The sequence below is a fragment of the Aptenodytes patagonicus genome, chromosome 1 (assembly GCF_965638725.1).
Source record: "Aptenodytes patagonicus chromosome 1, bAptPat1.pri.cur, whole genome shotgun sequence".
Lineage (NCBI taxonomy): Eukaryota > Metazoa > Chordata > Aves > Sphenisciformes > Spheniscidae > Aptenodytes > Aptenodytes patagonicus.
In genome coordinates this window covers 139,818,257-139,833,974 of record NC_134949.1, presented here as the reverse complement: position 1 = coordinate 139,833,974, position 15,718 = coordinate 139,818,257, and the positions used below count along the sequence as shown (strand labels likewise).

Sequence of the window (15,718 nt, the reverse complement as noted above, 5' to 3'; positions counted from 1 at the left end):
AACAGAGGGCTTCAAGCAACATAAGACAAAACCGGAGGAAAGGAAAGTATTTCTTTCCTAGTGACTTCCCCAGGCAGCATTGTAGCACCTTCGGTCCCTCACCCCCACCCAAAGTCTCCCACATTTTCAAGAGCTAGGCAAGCCAGCACCTACAGAACAGACTGTGAAAATACTAATTAATCTCCATCAAAACCCACTGCTGACCAAACTAACACACATCACTTCCAAAAGTGGTGGTGGGGGTAGAAGCAAACCAAAAGAAAGACTCCTGGAAAGATCTCTCCAGTTAATCTCCAGAAATCAAGAACTGTGAAAAGCCAGCTTCTAGTCTCACCCTTCAACAAAGCATTGCCATTGCAACCACACTAGCAAAAAAAACCAACACACCAAACAAAAAACAACTGCATTTTGTTAGTGAGCTGAGAAAGAAGAGAGCAAGTAACTACCCGATAAACTATCAAAGTAGCACAAACTTGAGTTACCTGAAGACAGTTTAGGTGTGGTGATGATGAATCTGTCAATAAGCCTGGCAAAGCCTAGCTCTACACATCGGGTAAGCGTTTTAACATCCTGATTCTTCACCCCATCATTAACGATTCTGCCCAGGTTTTGCCATTATTTTTCCCCAAATAGCATCAGCAGGATGAAAGGTGGGCCCAAAATGAAACAATGAAGTGCAACAAGCTTCAGGGGAAGAAAAAAGAAGAGCAGAGTGTGGTTAGTGCAATGCCACAATTTGTTTTGTCTCAATAGCTGAATGACAGCACTGATACTCTTAACATAGCTCATATGTACTAACACAGATTTGGAAAAAATCCACTCAATCCCATCCACTAGTTGCGCAACACAACCACTGTTGACATTAGTATCCACAAGACCTGAACAAGAGCAAATAAAAAAAATGTATTTTCCATGTAACAGTCAAAAATACATGTGCTGGAGTACCTCCAATTTAAAAGAAAATTACAACTACCTTATAAATAAACATGGTAAGATGGTGAGGAAACCAGACTTACAGTAAGGTCACAGTTTTGGGAAAGGCAAAACCTTTATTTTTTCTTAAGTGATTACTGCCCTGTAGCAGCACCATCCAGGCCTTGCTGCAAGATGCCAAGAAACATTAATACCAAATAAAAAAAGCTTAACATGTGAGAGAATGTGGCAAATCAGATTTTAGCCTGAAGCACTGAGGAGTTTTCCATGTACAGTTCTGAAGACAGCATAAATCTGCTCACTGTATGTGCCTGATTTAACTACTGTGACCTGCTCATGAAAAGAAGCTGGCTGCACTGATAGAAAAATGAAACCTCCAGTAGTATGAAATTGTACCATTTCAGCATTTGGTTTTTTCTTTAATGAAACTTAAGAATTACCATGCTTATCTGATTTTTTTGGCTACATTAAACAACGCAGACTTTTCACAGATCTAACTGTAGCTCTGTCTAAAGTTTCAACACTTCTTTTGTTTCATGTGCAAAGATAGAGTAGTACTGAAGTTTATATTGATGTTGCACATTTGTGTACAACTCAGCTGAAAATATAGCACAGCTATTTTGACATAATTTCATTATCAATAACACAGAAGTGCATCTCCAGTAGCTAGCTTGGAAAAACCTGCACAAAGTAAGCATTGAGAACACGTCTGAAAGTTAAATAAAACTAAACTAAGAAATCATAAAACAGACAAATAAGATACTTTTTAATCTCTGCTTGAGCCTGTACTACTCTTATTGCTGCGGATAGTTTTTGAAGGAGGCCTTTAACATCAGAAGGAGGCCTTTAACATCACAGGCTGATTAGTGTAATGAAAGAAGATTGCTCTCACTGACCATAAATGCACTGAATTGGGAGAAAAGCAATGAGGGAACACATGAGGGGAAAGGGGAAAGGGGAAAGGCTACAGTGTATCACTGTTTTTATTTAGATTACTACATCATCTTCCTTTGGTCACCCAAATTCTCTCCTGTACAGCCCAGAGAGCAGTTCCTCCTTCATGAGTTCTTGCATCACCTTTATCCGTCAAAGATGCAGCTTCATAAGACTGTGGGGATCAGGGATATGTAGAAACTGATCCCTCTCCAGATGCTGTTCACATCTAAATGAGAGATACTACTTTATACTGAAATCAATCTTTGCAGGTGAAACTACTTATTTCCCACATGGCTTGTCCCCAGTTGTTCTTTTGTTTTCTCTCTTATGGAAAAGGTTTTACTTCTATTATAAATAAAAAGGTGGGTTGCCTAAGTAACTGCCATTTACATGTAATGACTAAACAGTAAAATGAATTTATATAGAAACAGCAAACGGAAACCGCTCTGACAATCTCCAGTCACCTGCCATCTATTTCAATCATAAGCCTCAGATACAACTAGCTACAGTGCAATACAAGAATTTTCTTAGGCATAGTAACAGCTTTCTATTACCCAATTGAGTAAAATAAAAAATTACAATCTGTGGTGGTTAAATAGAAAAGCATAATGTTTGGCCTAGAAAAAGAGTTAATAGAAAAACATCCAAAAGATATCAAAAAGCCTTTTTAAAGCGTATCAGAAGCAGAAGTTATATGGACCCAACAGATGATCAAATCTCAGAATGAGCACATGCGGAAGATAATACTAAAGCAACAAGACTGAATGGTTTTTTGCATTCATACTCACTCCAAGGAAGCTCATCACATCAGTTCCCATATCAGAACCCCTCTTCACAGGGATTTGAAACGAGTTCCCTGACATGAAGTACCAGTAGTAGAGGTCAGGAAACGGAGACAAAACAAGCAGTAGAGAGTTGGCAGGACACACAGCACTTAGGATTTTTAAGGAAACGAAAAGATGAAATGTCCAACCTACTGACGGTGCTGTGCAAGTTTGTCCTTAAAACTGCCTCAAGTTCAAAGACTTAAAAAGGTGGTTAATGCAATGTCAACACTCCACTAGCCAGCAAGGTATGGAGAGGACACCTGATGTTTGTACTGACCAAGTTGCTAAAAACTCTTGTACAGAACAGAGGTAGTGAACCCAAAGATAAATACGATGTGTTGTGGAAGAACCAATCATAGCTTTTGTAGAGAAAAGTCACATCTCACAAATCTACTATTAATTTTTTTTTAAAAGAGTCAATAAGCAAGCAGACAATGGAAAGTCAATTGATGTAGTCTGTAGATTTGCACTTGACAAGATCTCACACCACAGCCTCTTAAAAAAATCCTTAGCTGGCAATGGATACAAGGAAAGATCCTCATGATCCTTCTCAAGATTTTCTTGGAAAATACCAGACAATGGCCAGGAATAAACAGACGCGTTTCCACAGTCGAGAGAGGACTCTAGAGAAATCCTGATGAGAGCTCTCCTTGGGCTCCTGCCATTTGATTCTTATATGATCTAGGACAAGAGTAAAGCATGAGATGGCAACAACTGCTGAACAATTATTTGAGTCAGTAAAGATGTATAAAAAGATCTTGTAAAGCTGAGCAGTTGCTCAGCAGAGGAAGTAACAGATGAAATTCAATGTCAAGCAATTCAAAATAATCCAACTTCTGTGATCAATGATGGGCTATCAGCTGATGTATACAAAAATGACATCTTAGAATTAAAATAAATATTTCTATGACAGTATTAGTTCATTGCTCAGTAGTAGTCCAAAAATCCCAAATACCAATTCATGACTAATTATAGAAGCAACAGAAAACAAAACAGAAACCACCACTATGCCACTAAGCTTAAATAGCTTGTACACTTCTGGTTCCAGTGGCTCGAAAATGCCATGGCTGAAATGGAAACAGTACAGAAGAACAAGGGTGATCAGAGGAATTAAACTGATCCCTTAACAGTGAAAAATGAAACAGAACAGGATTTTACAAGTTTGGAATACAGATAGCTGAGGGAAGCTAGAATATAGGTCTACAGAATCATGATAGATATGAAGAAGGCAATTAGGGAATGACTATTTACTGTCTCTTCCTGGACAAGTACTGGAAGTACAAGAAGCTATTTCAGTACAAGAACATGAGGACAACAAATAAAACTACCAGCAAGAAAAATAATATTTCCTTTTCCACAGGACCTAGTACAGAACTCCTTACTACAGGATGTTGTAGGTGCTAAAAGTTCAGATGGCTCCAAAATATAACTGAACAAAATAGATCAAGCTCCTCCAGCAGCTTAACAGGAGTAGTTATTCTCAGCATAAAAGCATTATTCTGGGCTTGGGAGGCACTGGGTTGTAGACGGCCAGATATTAGGAATACTTCTGCAAACTTCTCTCCTATGTGCTTATGTTTTTCTTCAGACATCTGCTTTCAGCCACTGCTGGAGAAAGCCTGCTAGAGCAGATGGTCCTTCAGATTGATCCAGCATAGACATTATCATGCCAACTTTTTTCACCAGCTATAGTTCACAACGACGTTCCTGAACGTCATCTCTAAAAGCACGTAGGTGACCAAGAGACACAGAGAAAACAATCTACTGCATCCTTAAAATATTAACCTTGGGCCAGCAGGCCAAGCCAACATCAAGCACTGTTGTCAAACCATACATAACAAATTTCTACTATCAGAGATATTTCTAAGGAAACAAACTATAGTATTAGCTAAGCACAGCTTCTGCTAGTATAAATATTGAATGCAACATTTCATACCACTGTACACATTCCCTGATACCGAGCCAGGTCCACTTAAGTCACATTTTCTGATAAGGACCAAAGACAAAACATCAACACGAAGATTAAGGCCTGAATGCTAAAAACAGTTGGTCCAAAACAACTTTTCACCTACCTTCTCCATTTTGTCTTCTATTAATTGCATCTCAGTTCCTGAGCTTATCTGTCTAAAACCAATGCAAGTTACAGAAGATAGGGCTATAAAGACTAAATATACCACGTAATCTGGTCTGAATAAATTCACCCATATCTAAGAAGCCTGTGTTTAAACGGTTCTTAAAAACCTCCCGTGACAGAGGCCCTACATTCTCTCTGGGCGTCCTAAATGGCTAAGACAGTAAACAGCTGAAATAAAATCTTCCCTAATTTTCATATTGTCTCCCTTACTGCATTTCATCTCCCTTTCAAAAGGCTAAATTAGACCCCAAAATATAAGTCTCATGGCAGGAAATTGTTGTCCCAGGTATGGATGAAATTTAAAGCATCCTTTATTGCTTTCATACTTAGATTGCAGGATATTGGTTTTGCTTGTTCACTAAAATCTAAGGGTTTTTTTCAGTCCTTTAACTAATGGTTTAACACATTTAAATGCTTTCAGGAAAGGTAGTTACAAAAAAAAAAAAAAAAAATCAAGAATACTTCTCATTATATTCACTCTGAAATCTAAGCCACACACAGTCAATTATTTTCACTTTCTACTGCGGTAATTCAAAGCAGAAGTACTAAACTAACCTGCAGGAAAATAGTCCAGGCCAGAATACTACTATAATATTCCAAATGAATCGCTACAATATAGTATCTGTCATACTTTCTTCCTTAACAGGAGTAGTCAATGTTAATGTGACTTAATGAAGAATCCTGACAACATTATCATGTTTCTGAATTGAAACGACTTGATTACACTCTCCTTGAAGCTATTATTTACATCTTAATAAAGGACTATCATTACAGTTCTTTAATGGCTCAAAAGTGATCAAATAACAGTGAAAAACATAACGTGAGAGCAAAAAATATTTCATCTAGCTATGTAAATTTGACAAGTGCATATAATGTGCACAAACAGCACATAAAAAAATAAGCACATGAAACAAAATTGAAAGAACAAATTCCTTATGCTCAGAACAGGGAAAAAAGGAGCACATACAATTTTAATAAAACTGCAATTAACTTTGGGCTCACTTTTAGAATTAAAAATAATGAAATCCCCAGCCTGCACCTCTCCGCTCTCAGTTTCTATCACATGTCCAAAATTCTCAGTTTTGACTACAAGTCTGTAAGAACCTTGCTTCAGGTTTTATTAGTGCCCAAAGTGCTATTGTTCTTTATAACAAAGCAATAGAATCCATAAAAATACCTCGGTAGGTATTTCAAGCCTTCAGCAAATTTGAACATACTCAAGACTTTTGTTTGTTTTATTACCTGAACAACTGGAATACGTAATCAACTTTACTAGCTAATTGTTAAACAATTCTTTGATCTCTATCAAGCACTAATCAGGCAAGAAAAATTCTGTACATATTATCACAAAATATTGCTGGTTTTCCAGCAGTGACACTGGAGTAGACTAAACAATTTAATAATACTTCTTTCCAGAAGATGCAATTGGACTCGGCAATCTAAACTGTCACAAAAATATCTTCTAAAAATTTTACGCCACTTATTTACAGAGTCCCTTTTGTATAAAGCCATTTTATTTCACCACAGTTAACATAATTAACATAACAACACATCCCATTCATGATTTCTCAAGACAAGGTCAACCTTCTGAGGAAGCTGAGAAAGACAGTTTACAGATTGGGAGCACAGAAACATTAAGACTGAGGTCAGCTTGGTACCTATTAGATGACTTCCCCCTGCCTTCTCACTGCAGGTTTGTACTGGCAGATCATCCTGGATCCGCCAGTACAGCTACACACACAGTTGCTCCCTTGCTGAAATCCGTCAAAATGGACTAAACTAGATTACAGGTACTATGACCACTGGCAGTAACTGCAGACAGTAACTACAGACAGGCAGGTAAGGGCAAGGATGCAGAGGTACCCCTAACTGATTTCAGTTAGATTTTCCATATGGTTCTTGACCTGCTGGCAAAAGACTGAGAAAAACAACGGGGATGGAGAGGGCAGGAAACACGACTGATTTCTTGCCTTCTTGCTTCTGTTCCTTTGGTACTTCCAGTGAGAGTTCTGTGATACCGGTCTACTCGTTCCTTACTCACCTAACGCCAGCTCTGAAAATGCTCACCATGAGAACAAATGATTCTGGTCAACGATATTAAAGTAATTAATTAAAATGTAGTTCCCCTCTTTAAAAACCTCTCTTCCTGTCAAATTTGAAGGGAGTGAGGATAGAAGAGCCCAAACGGTTTGACAGAAAAGCCTTACGCTACAGAAACATGACAAGAGGTCCCCAGAGTAGCAGAGGGATTACATTCAGGGATATCCCTCTTTATTCCATTTCCCTTCATTCTAAGGTAGATAGCTGTACGTATAAAGCACAGTGGCCATTAGTTAAAGGCACTCTGTAATGCTATGTACAAACATCCTTAAAGGCATGAGGATGATAAAGCATTCAGAATAGGCAGCTTCAAGACAGAATTTTGTATGTATGAAAGAAGAAACACTCAATATATAGTTTAAACCTTCAATCATCACAGAAGCAAAGACTACTTTACTTTCTTAGCAGTTAGCTTAATCTAAAGTGCTGCTGCAGCCAATATATTAGTATCATTAAACAGGAGCATTTAACTATCTATAATACAAACAGCAAATCTAGTTTAAGTCCAAGATTCTTCACAAGCACACAAAAATTAAAGATTATCAAAAGCCCTCCTAACAGTATTGAATAAAACCTGTTCCCAGAGTTACTATGAACAGACAAAAATTGTTTCCTAGAAACTATCCTATTAGCTTTAAACTACATAAAGAAAATTTAACAACATTTCATCCTCATCAGCTACTCACAAATCAAATCTTCAGTCTTATCTGCATACAGCCAGCTGGTTTTTAAAATTCTGCTGTAATTGAAGGGAAAAATAATTAAGCAATATTATTAGTCATCTTACCATTGTTCCCTGGTGGTTGTAATGCATCTCCTGTCAAGCTACACCATCCGACTGGGAAAATATCTCGAGAATCACATCTGCACCAATAGTCAAATGCTCCTCTCCAGCCATCAAATGTAACAAAAACTTCGTCTCCTTTAACATCTCCAATGGTTGCTGGGCAAATCAAGTATGGGTTCTTTCTATCTATAGCTTCAAGTTTCATTCCAACTTTAAAGCAGTTTGGCACAGGTTTTGGTGGTTCCTACAAAAGTAAGAGTGGTAGAATATTTGTATTTCTATGGCCTCTTAAAAAAAAAAAAGCCTCTATTTTTCTGCAAGTCCTTACTTCTTAAACTCACTACTCAAAAAGTTACAGCAGACATTCAAGGAAACTTACTCATATTTCAAATTTGCTTTTGCTCTTCTGTATTATAAAAAAATCGAGATTCTGTTCCCACAAACACAGCTGGGATAATTAGCAAAGTTCTCCATGACAGAAAGACCCTGTTAAAAGTATTTACATAAGCAATAGGTTGCACCCAATACATTATGTCTGGGCAGCAAGACAGCAAAGACACTAAAATGAAATTATTACATGCTAATAAAGAAGAGGAGGTTTGCAGGGAATGGATATTTCTGGGGACTGATAACTGTCTGGTAAAAGCTTCACCTCCCAATTAATCCATGAAAAATTCATTAGCATTGGACATTATTTATAGGCCTCTGTTAACTCAGTTGGCCTTAGACCAATTCCAAGCGAACAAAAGAAAAACAAAAATCAAGTCAATGTGACCAGCATAAGTGTACCCCCACAGCAGGAGTTGTGACCCCATCGAACCTGAATTCCCACCTCAGCCTCAGGAACCTCATTATCCAAAAGCCGTCTCGGATGTGCTGGCCTACCAGCACAGGGAAGCGTGGCTCATCACACCTCAGAAAATTTATATAATCTTATATTAAAAATTTATATAATTATATAAAGTTAACACGCAAGCAATGCGATTGCAGGTCTGAACCCAACTCTTGGATTTGCTGACATACTTGTCAATGTCACTCTCAGTATCAAAAATGAAGGCACTCAATGCGACAGCAGGGTTTTACACATCGACAAAAAGTTGAACCAAGTCATTTTAATATTGTTGTTGGTTTTATATAATTTTTCATGTTTCACAGTAACTTACTCAAGAGTCATGTTTAAAAAACTGAACAGCTTTTTCTGCCATTTTCAACTACTTTCTCACTACATTTTAAATGATGAATATGGGCCCAATGAAAACGTTTAACAAAACCTTTCCAAGCACCACTGTATTCCAATGGCTCTTATTACCCATTATTTTTTTTTTCCACTCTTGTGCACAATCACATGAATACGGTGCTGTTAAGAAATGTGATATGCATTGTATCTTAAATCCACGAGACACAAAAAATGAGCTAACACAATTTTTCTAAATAACACACCATACTTCAAAGTCTTAACTCAGGAAAAGAGATGCCCATCTCAACGGACTAGAAGCAGACTAGAAGCTTCCTGTCTAGCTTTGTAGCTTGCCAATCCAGTTCAAAGTAATTTTAAATAACAGTCTTGCCTTCCCGTGCTGCAGACAACAGGGTAATATCTTGGCATCCTCATTAAAAAATGTAACCATGGACCACTTGTTAGAAAGTTGTTTACTAGCAGTCCCTTTCTTATTACCTTTTTAAAGAATGCTGCGGGTGCCATTTCAGCTCCATTGAGAGTTCTTAAGAGAAACATTGGCCAAGACGATGCATTCATCTGGAACCCTGAGTAACAAACAAACAAATAGCCCTACTTTCAGTGTGCAAAATAAAACAGGAGGAGAAGGATATAAAGTCTGTTTTACTAATGCCTCATTCCCTCTATTTTGGACTTGGCCAAAATAGAAGTAGCCAAGAAGGAACAAACAGGGTCGCTGTCGGTGCAGAAAGCTGTGCAATGCATTTCCATTCTGAGTGACTTGCCTGCAGAATCACTCATCATAATTTGTGATATTACAGATAAACATCTAGGACTTACATGTCGTTAAGTTCTAGCACAGGAGACCATAAGGTTGTCCCACACAGTCCCTGGTCCAGGGGAAGTTCCCCAGCACAAGCGCCTAGCTTACTTTTCAGTTCTGCTTTTTGCTCTCATTCTGAAACAACATCCTCTGCTCCAGCTTCTCTCATTTATTGAGGAGATACAAGTGTCTCGAAAATAAAAAGGTAATTCTTTCACCAGACCACAGACAAAAAAAAAAGAACAATCAGTTTCTTCTCCCTCCTCCATTAAAAATAAATAAATAAATAGCCTTAAAAGCCAAAGAACGCGTAACAGGGAAGAACAAAATTACAATTATTTTAATAAATGCATGAATCACATTGGAAAACAAACTGGAAGATGTTTCTACTTTAATATTCTTCATTAACAAGTAAATAAAAAGCAGAAACAATAATCAAATTTGTTTAGATGAACTATCTTATTCAAGCAGAACAAAGGTTTGGCTGAAAACATTCTCATTCCAGATAATCTTCCCTCAGAATCAACTACTTTCCAGTTAAAAAAATAAAACAAAACAAAAAAAAAATCCTTTTGCTTTCTGTGCCTTCCAAATGGATGTCTCAAAGTAATGAGTAAGATAACAGACATAGTGGACATTTTTTCTGCATCTTTAGCAGCTATATGTCTGGCACACTTCTACAGAAAAACAGACATAATAGAGCAAATTGGAAATTTTTCCACAAAGCAAATAGTACCAGAATCTGCCAGGAACTGATGAGTTCCCTCATAACTGAGCCTCAACAATTCGCTTAAAAATATGTAAGTAGAAAGGTGGAACGTATCTGCAAGTCTTGATCAGTTAAATCATTAAGTCATCTAAAATTGGATTATATGCTATAATTGTTCTTTAACTAGTAGCTTTAAGCTATCTTCAGTTGAATAAACAGTTTTCAAGTTGGAACTAGCTATGCAACACCTAAATGAATACAAAGTTCATATTTGATAAACGGTGTCATAATTTGAGGACTGCTGAGCTGATTATCAGTCCTGGTTTGATACCAGAGTCTTTATACAACCTAAACACATGTGGTTACTGAAACACAATATTCCTAACCAGCTAGCCCAGAAAAGACATATACCCAAGACAGAAGAATGACAACTAAACAACAGTTTCAATTAACTTCATTTGGCCTTTAAGTTGTCCTGGTAAAACCAGAGAAAATGTTATCCTCAGCGAAATTTGTTGAGAACATTAAGCTCTCAACAACAAAAAAGCTCACCTATGAAAAACAGAGGCTGGAACAGGAACCCTTTGCTACATTAATCACTTTTGCAAAACTCTTATGTAACATGCATAATTAAACCTATGTAAAAATCAGGTAGGAAGGACTATTTTAGCTAGTTATTACGATAGAAGCAGAACATTAGTATCTAGAAGGTTCCCTACTACTCAGAAAAAAAAGAATAATCAGTTGCTTAAATGTCTAACAGGAGGTAATTATACACCCAGGAACAGGATGCTGTAAAACTGCCAAAAAGGCTTTTTCAAAAATTTATCTAGGTATGCCAGAATGTTTGATTGCTGGAATTCAGCCTATCTCTAGAAAAATCTAGGGCAGGAGGGACAAAATAATGGCACTCGCATTCTTTTCTGAATAACCAGCAATTGTTCAGAGGGCAGGTAAACTTACACGCCTGGGTGCAGGGAAACAGCTGCCTGTTAGGTGCTGCACTACAAGCAGCCTGACCGAATAGGAGTAAGAAACGGTACCCGAAGAGAAGGCATCAACCTTTCTACTGACGATCGTGGAAAGTTTCTCTTCTTAACGGATCGACTGCCTCCATTATACATAACCAGAGTTGTTTTATTCATCAGACTGGTTTAGAAACACATTTTAAAAAGCACTATGCTCCTGAACTGAAGCCATATATTTAACACTGTACATATGTGTAGCTGAAGGAATAGGTATACTCTTTATTACAACCCTCTTTCATACTGTTATCACTGCATTCATTCTACAAGGTTATACAAAGAACTTCAGAGAGGTTAAACTGAGTAACTTCTCAAAAAAAAAAAAATTTTACTTTTCCCCCAGGTGTCAAGAATTTCCAGTGTTTTCATTCAAAACCTCTATATATCCACACGAAAGAAGGAAAAAAGCCCTTCTGGGCTCAAACTGTATCTATCTATCTATCCCAAATAATATTTTTGCAGACTGGCACCCTGGTTGCATTGCTTTTCTTGTGTTTCTAAAGCAGCACAACAGCACAAAAATCACCCTTATAATCTATGTGAAGTGTCTTAATAGTTATATCAACTGCTCCTGTGTCTGTTTGCCTCTCTACAAGCAAATCAAGTTTCATACTGTAGTGAAATGGTACTTTTCACTTCATCTTTCAAACAGAAGAACTGAAAGTTGTTAACAAATTGGGATGACAAGTTTTTTGAGAGGCTACTAAGAGAAAGCATACCTGTCTGCACTAAACCTCTGATGAGAAATCTATAAGAGTTACTGATGACACCAAACCAGAAGTACGTTTATGGGAAACCAGCAGTAACCAATTTCTGCTTACAGTTCACTTCTTATATTAAGAATGTTATTTCTTGCATCTTCTAGAAATTACAGAACATAACAGGGTAACAGGAGAGGGGATGTTGCTGTTGGGGGGGGGGGTTGGAGGGGGTAAGATAAATTTTGGTCATTATTTTTCCTCCTTTTTAAAAGCAGAACTATTTTCAGAACCATGTGAAAAATGTGTTTCTTCAAAGATTTCCACACCTAGAAGTTTAAGCGATAACAAATACAGTACAAGAATGCAAATCTAAATATATAGGTTAATCACAGCAAAGAAAGGTGATATCATACTTTATTACCCCTAGTAGTTAGTCAAAGTTACCTCTGACTATTCATCATATAGCAAGGAATTCCTTTGTACAGTTCCCCATTTAATAAACTTCCTCAATAACACTAAGCCCAAGTGCTATTTGTCAGTTTGGGGAGACATGTAAAGTTGTCACCCGTATTGCTCATGGAAGGCAAAGAAATTCTGCATACTATTTCTAAGCATAGGAAAGCTACACCTCGTTCACGAACATTCGTCATGCTCACAAACGAGTCACGACAAACTCATCAGACGTCCCCCAACATGTGTCGATTTGAGGAGATGAGAATCGCATGCAATATAAGCTTGCAGTCTGTTAAAGCTCTGGAGTGCTATTTTTCCTAGCTCAGAGCAGAATGCTGCAATGCCACCGTTAACCCACCCTCATGCTGCCCTTCCCAGACCACAACCAATTTGCTCAGTGCCCGAGAAAACGTTCAGACTGTCCTGAACTGATGCACCTCCCGCAGCCCTGCTGGGCGTTTCACAGGTCGGTTAACAGCGAGCGCCTTCTAGAGGGCTGCTCTGATTTACTGAAGAGGAGAAAGGCAAGTCAGCTTTCCCCAGTTCTTACGGAGGTCTGCTCAAAGGAGCATGCACAGCATCAAGCAATAAAACGTTGTATCCATACACACTCGTAAGACAGCGTGTGTATGAGGGAACATTTACAGAATGTGCACATGACAGTGTTTCTCATCATTAAGAAAGCTGTCAGACACTCCCATTTAATATTAAGGGACTATTTAAAAAAAATAGCAGAACTCAAACTAATTATTCTGCTCATTCTTATGTCAAAGCAATCCAAAAAGAAAAAGCCACAATTCACTTAGCCTGAATTAGTTTGCTTACCTCTTCTTCAATTAAATAATGGTTTGGTGAAATGTTAGTACCATTGAATTTGTCAAGACAAAAAGGTAAAATCGACTTCATTAAAGCAATACTCCACACACATTAGTTCAGAAGCTTTGTTTCTTACCAAGCGGAGGCTGGAGCATGCCCCCTTTCTTTTCACAGGTCCCGATGGGCTGTATGTCCGAGGAATCCACAAGCCTCCAAAAATCATTTTTGTTGTCGCTTCCATCCAGCCGCAACCTTAGCCTGGCACCAGTGATTCCAATTACTGTAGCTATACAAACCGAGGTAACATTGCGAGGATCGTGGGCTTCCAGTTTCATACCAACTTTGAAATCGTTCGTAGGTGGAATTCTAGACTACAATAAAAGGTAAAAGACACTTTCTTATTGTTGCTAGTATTGCTAAATTTACCAGCCAGTTCAACATACAGCTTTCATTCATCCAAACGTATAATATAAATGGTAAACATAAAGAAGCCTTTGAACTTTGAGTGTTCAGTAGTAAGTCAGAAAAGGCAGCTGGATAACCTACCAACAGCTACCATTTCAGATACTTGATGTTCCTACTGCATAAACATGACTGATTTCTGAAAAGATAAGCACGCTGAGAAAGGTAACAAGGGAATCTTGACGAAGATATGAACATAAAGATGGGGGAGCAGTGATTAATACCTAAAGTGAATGGAAAACAAGGACATCAGGAAACATGACATTCAACTCAAAAAAAACCCCAAATCAACCCACGAAAAAAAAAACACACCCACAAGATTTATTAGCTTTCAATTCAAAAGACAGTTATTCTCATTATAATATCATCTTGGAAATTTAAACAAAATTTGGACCCTACTGCACTAGGCACTACAAAAAGCTCATGGCAAGAGTTTCTGCATCAAAAGAGAAGCTTACAATACAAAGAAAGAAGACAGAAAAAGGAGTTAGTGTTAACTGCATTTTACAGAAAGAAAACAGACAGTCCTAAAGTCACATAAAACTTCTGCACTAAGACAAAAATTGCAGCTTGTGCTTATTCATAGAGAACTGAATATATTCATACACATACAACGAAATGCCAATTTAACTAGCACAGGGAAAAGAAACGTGACGAACGCAACTTGGTCTTCGAGCAGAATTTTTTGTCACAAGCTAAAGATGAACAAAAGAGAGGGAAAGTATTTTTTACTCATGTATCGACACACTACTGGCAGAGATTGGATCGCAGTCTGATTACTTGACTACTGTAGTACTGCAAGCAATAACATCATCTAATGATGTTCAAAACTTTGTATTAACACTAAGTGGGACTGAATGCCTCTCACTATTCTCTTTAGACGTCTCCTCATTTCCAGCCTAAATTTATTAATGGAAATTTTTTCCAACACTATCATTTAACTTAAATTCTTTTTACACCTTTGCAAATAACAGCAAAATCTACAGTGTATTTACAGAGGGCAACCCAACCCTTTCTCAGTACTCTTTCAACAAGTTAAATAAGCCGAGCACTGAAGTCTCCCTTAGGAGAGGATGACTATTCTCCTATCACCCTGGAAGCCCTTTTCTGCAACTCTTCCAGTACAATGCTGCTCTTGAATGCAGATGCCAAGAACTGTAGACAGCCTTCCCCATGACATTTAAACCCAGTAGCTATCCCATACAGACTAACACAATCTGAATCCTAATATGGGAGGCAGGTAGAAAAACCAAAACCAGGGGCATTCACGCTCACAAGATCCCTATGTCCCTTCTCCTGCTTGCCTGACCAGGTCAAGTGGGGATCCCATAGTAAGCAGATAAGGGTGCATTTATCTGCCTGGGTACACAGGAAAAGGCTGAAGAAATCTGCTACTGCAACAAGTGTTAGTGATATTTTGTCTCCACCGCATTTAATTTTTTTAAAATACATCTTGCTCTACTTGCTATGGTGTGCAGGTGCACTATTTACAACACACCCTAGATCAACAGCAGGAGCCCTGGAGGAGCCGGAGCCCAAAAAACAAAGAGGAGAGCAATATTCAGTGAATGCTGAGTGTAGCATCTGCCAATGCTGCATTTAGACAGCAGGCTGTCTGAAAGGGGAGCCTGGGCATATTAAATTTAAAGGGCAATTCAATTTCAGGATATTGCTTGTCAAGCTGTTATTTTCTACAACCACGAAAGGCAACTGAAATTGAGAAATTGGGGAGTTTGTTTATTTGTTCGTAGAAAAGGTGAGCTTGCTTAAATACCAAGAACTCAAGGCATTCTACTAAAAGGTAACTCCTCCATGCCAGTCAGTCCTTACAGCAA

At 38.0% G+C, this 15,718-nt stretch overlaps 1 protein-coding gene across 5 annotated transcripts in view; it reads right to left on the bottom strand.

Annotated features, from left to right (window-relative positions):
• Positions 1 to 15,718, bottom strand: part of LOC143169453 (sex comb on midleg-like protein 2) — a 70,949-nt gene that overhangs the window by 25,890 nt on the left and 29,341 nt on the right. For 4 of the 5 annotated variants that reach the window (XM_076356867.1, XM_076356876.1, XM_076356840.1 and 1 more), the window contains 3 exons: positions 13,558 to 13,792; positions 9,393 to 9,481; positions 7,718 to 7,961 (listed from right to left, as the gene is read on the bottom strand). In XM_076356867.1, coding sequence (XP_076212982.1) covers positions 7,718 to 7,961; positions 9,393 to 9,481; positions 13,558 to 13,792 — 568 coding nt within the window. The remainder of the gene's footprint in view (positions 1 to 7,717; positions 7,962 to 9,392; positions 9,482 to 13,557; positions 13,793 to 15,718) is intronic. The other variant, XM_076356857.1, reaches the window with a different exon arrangement.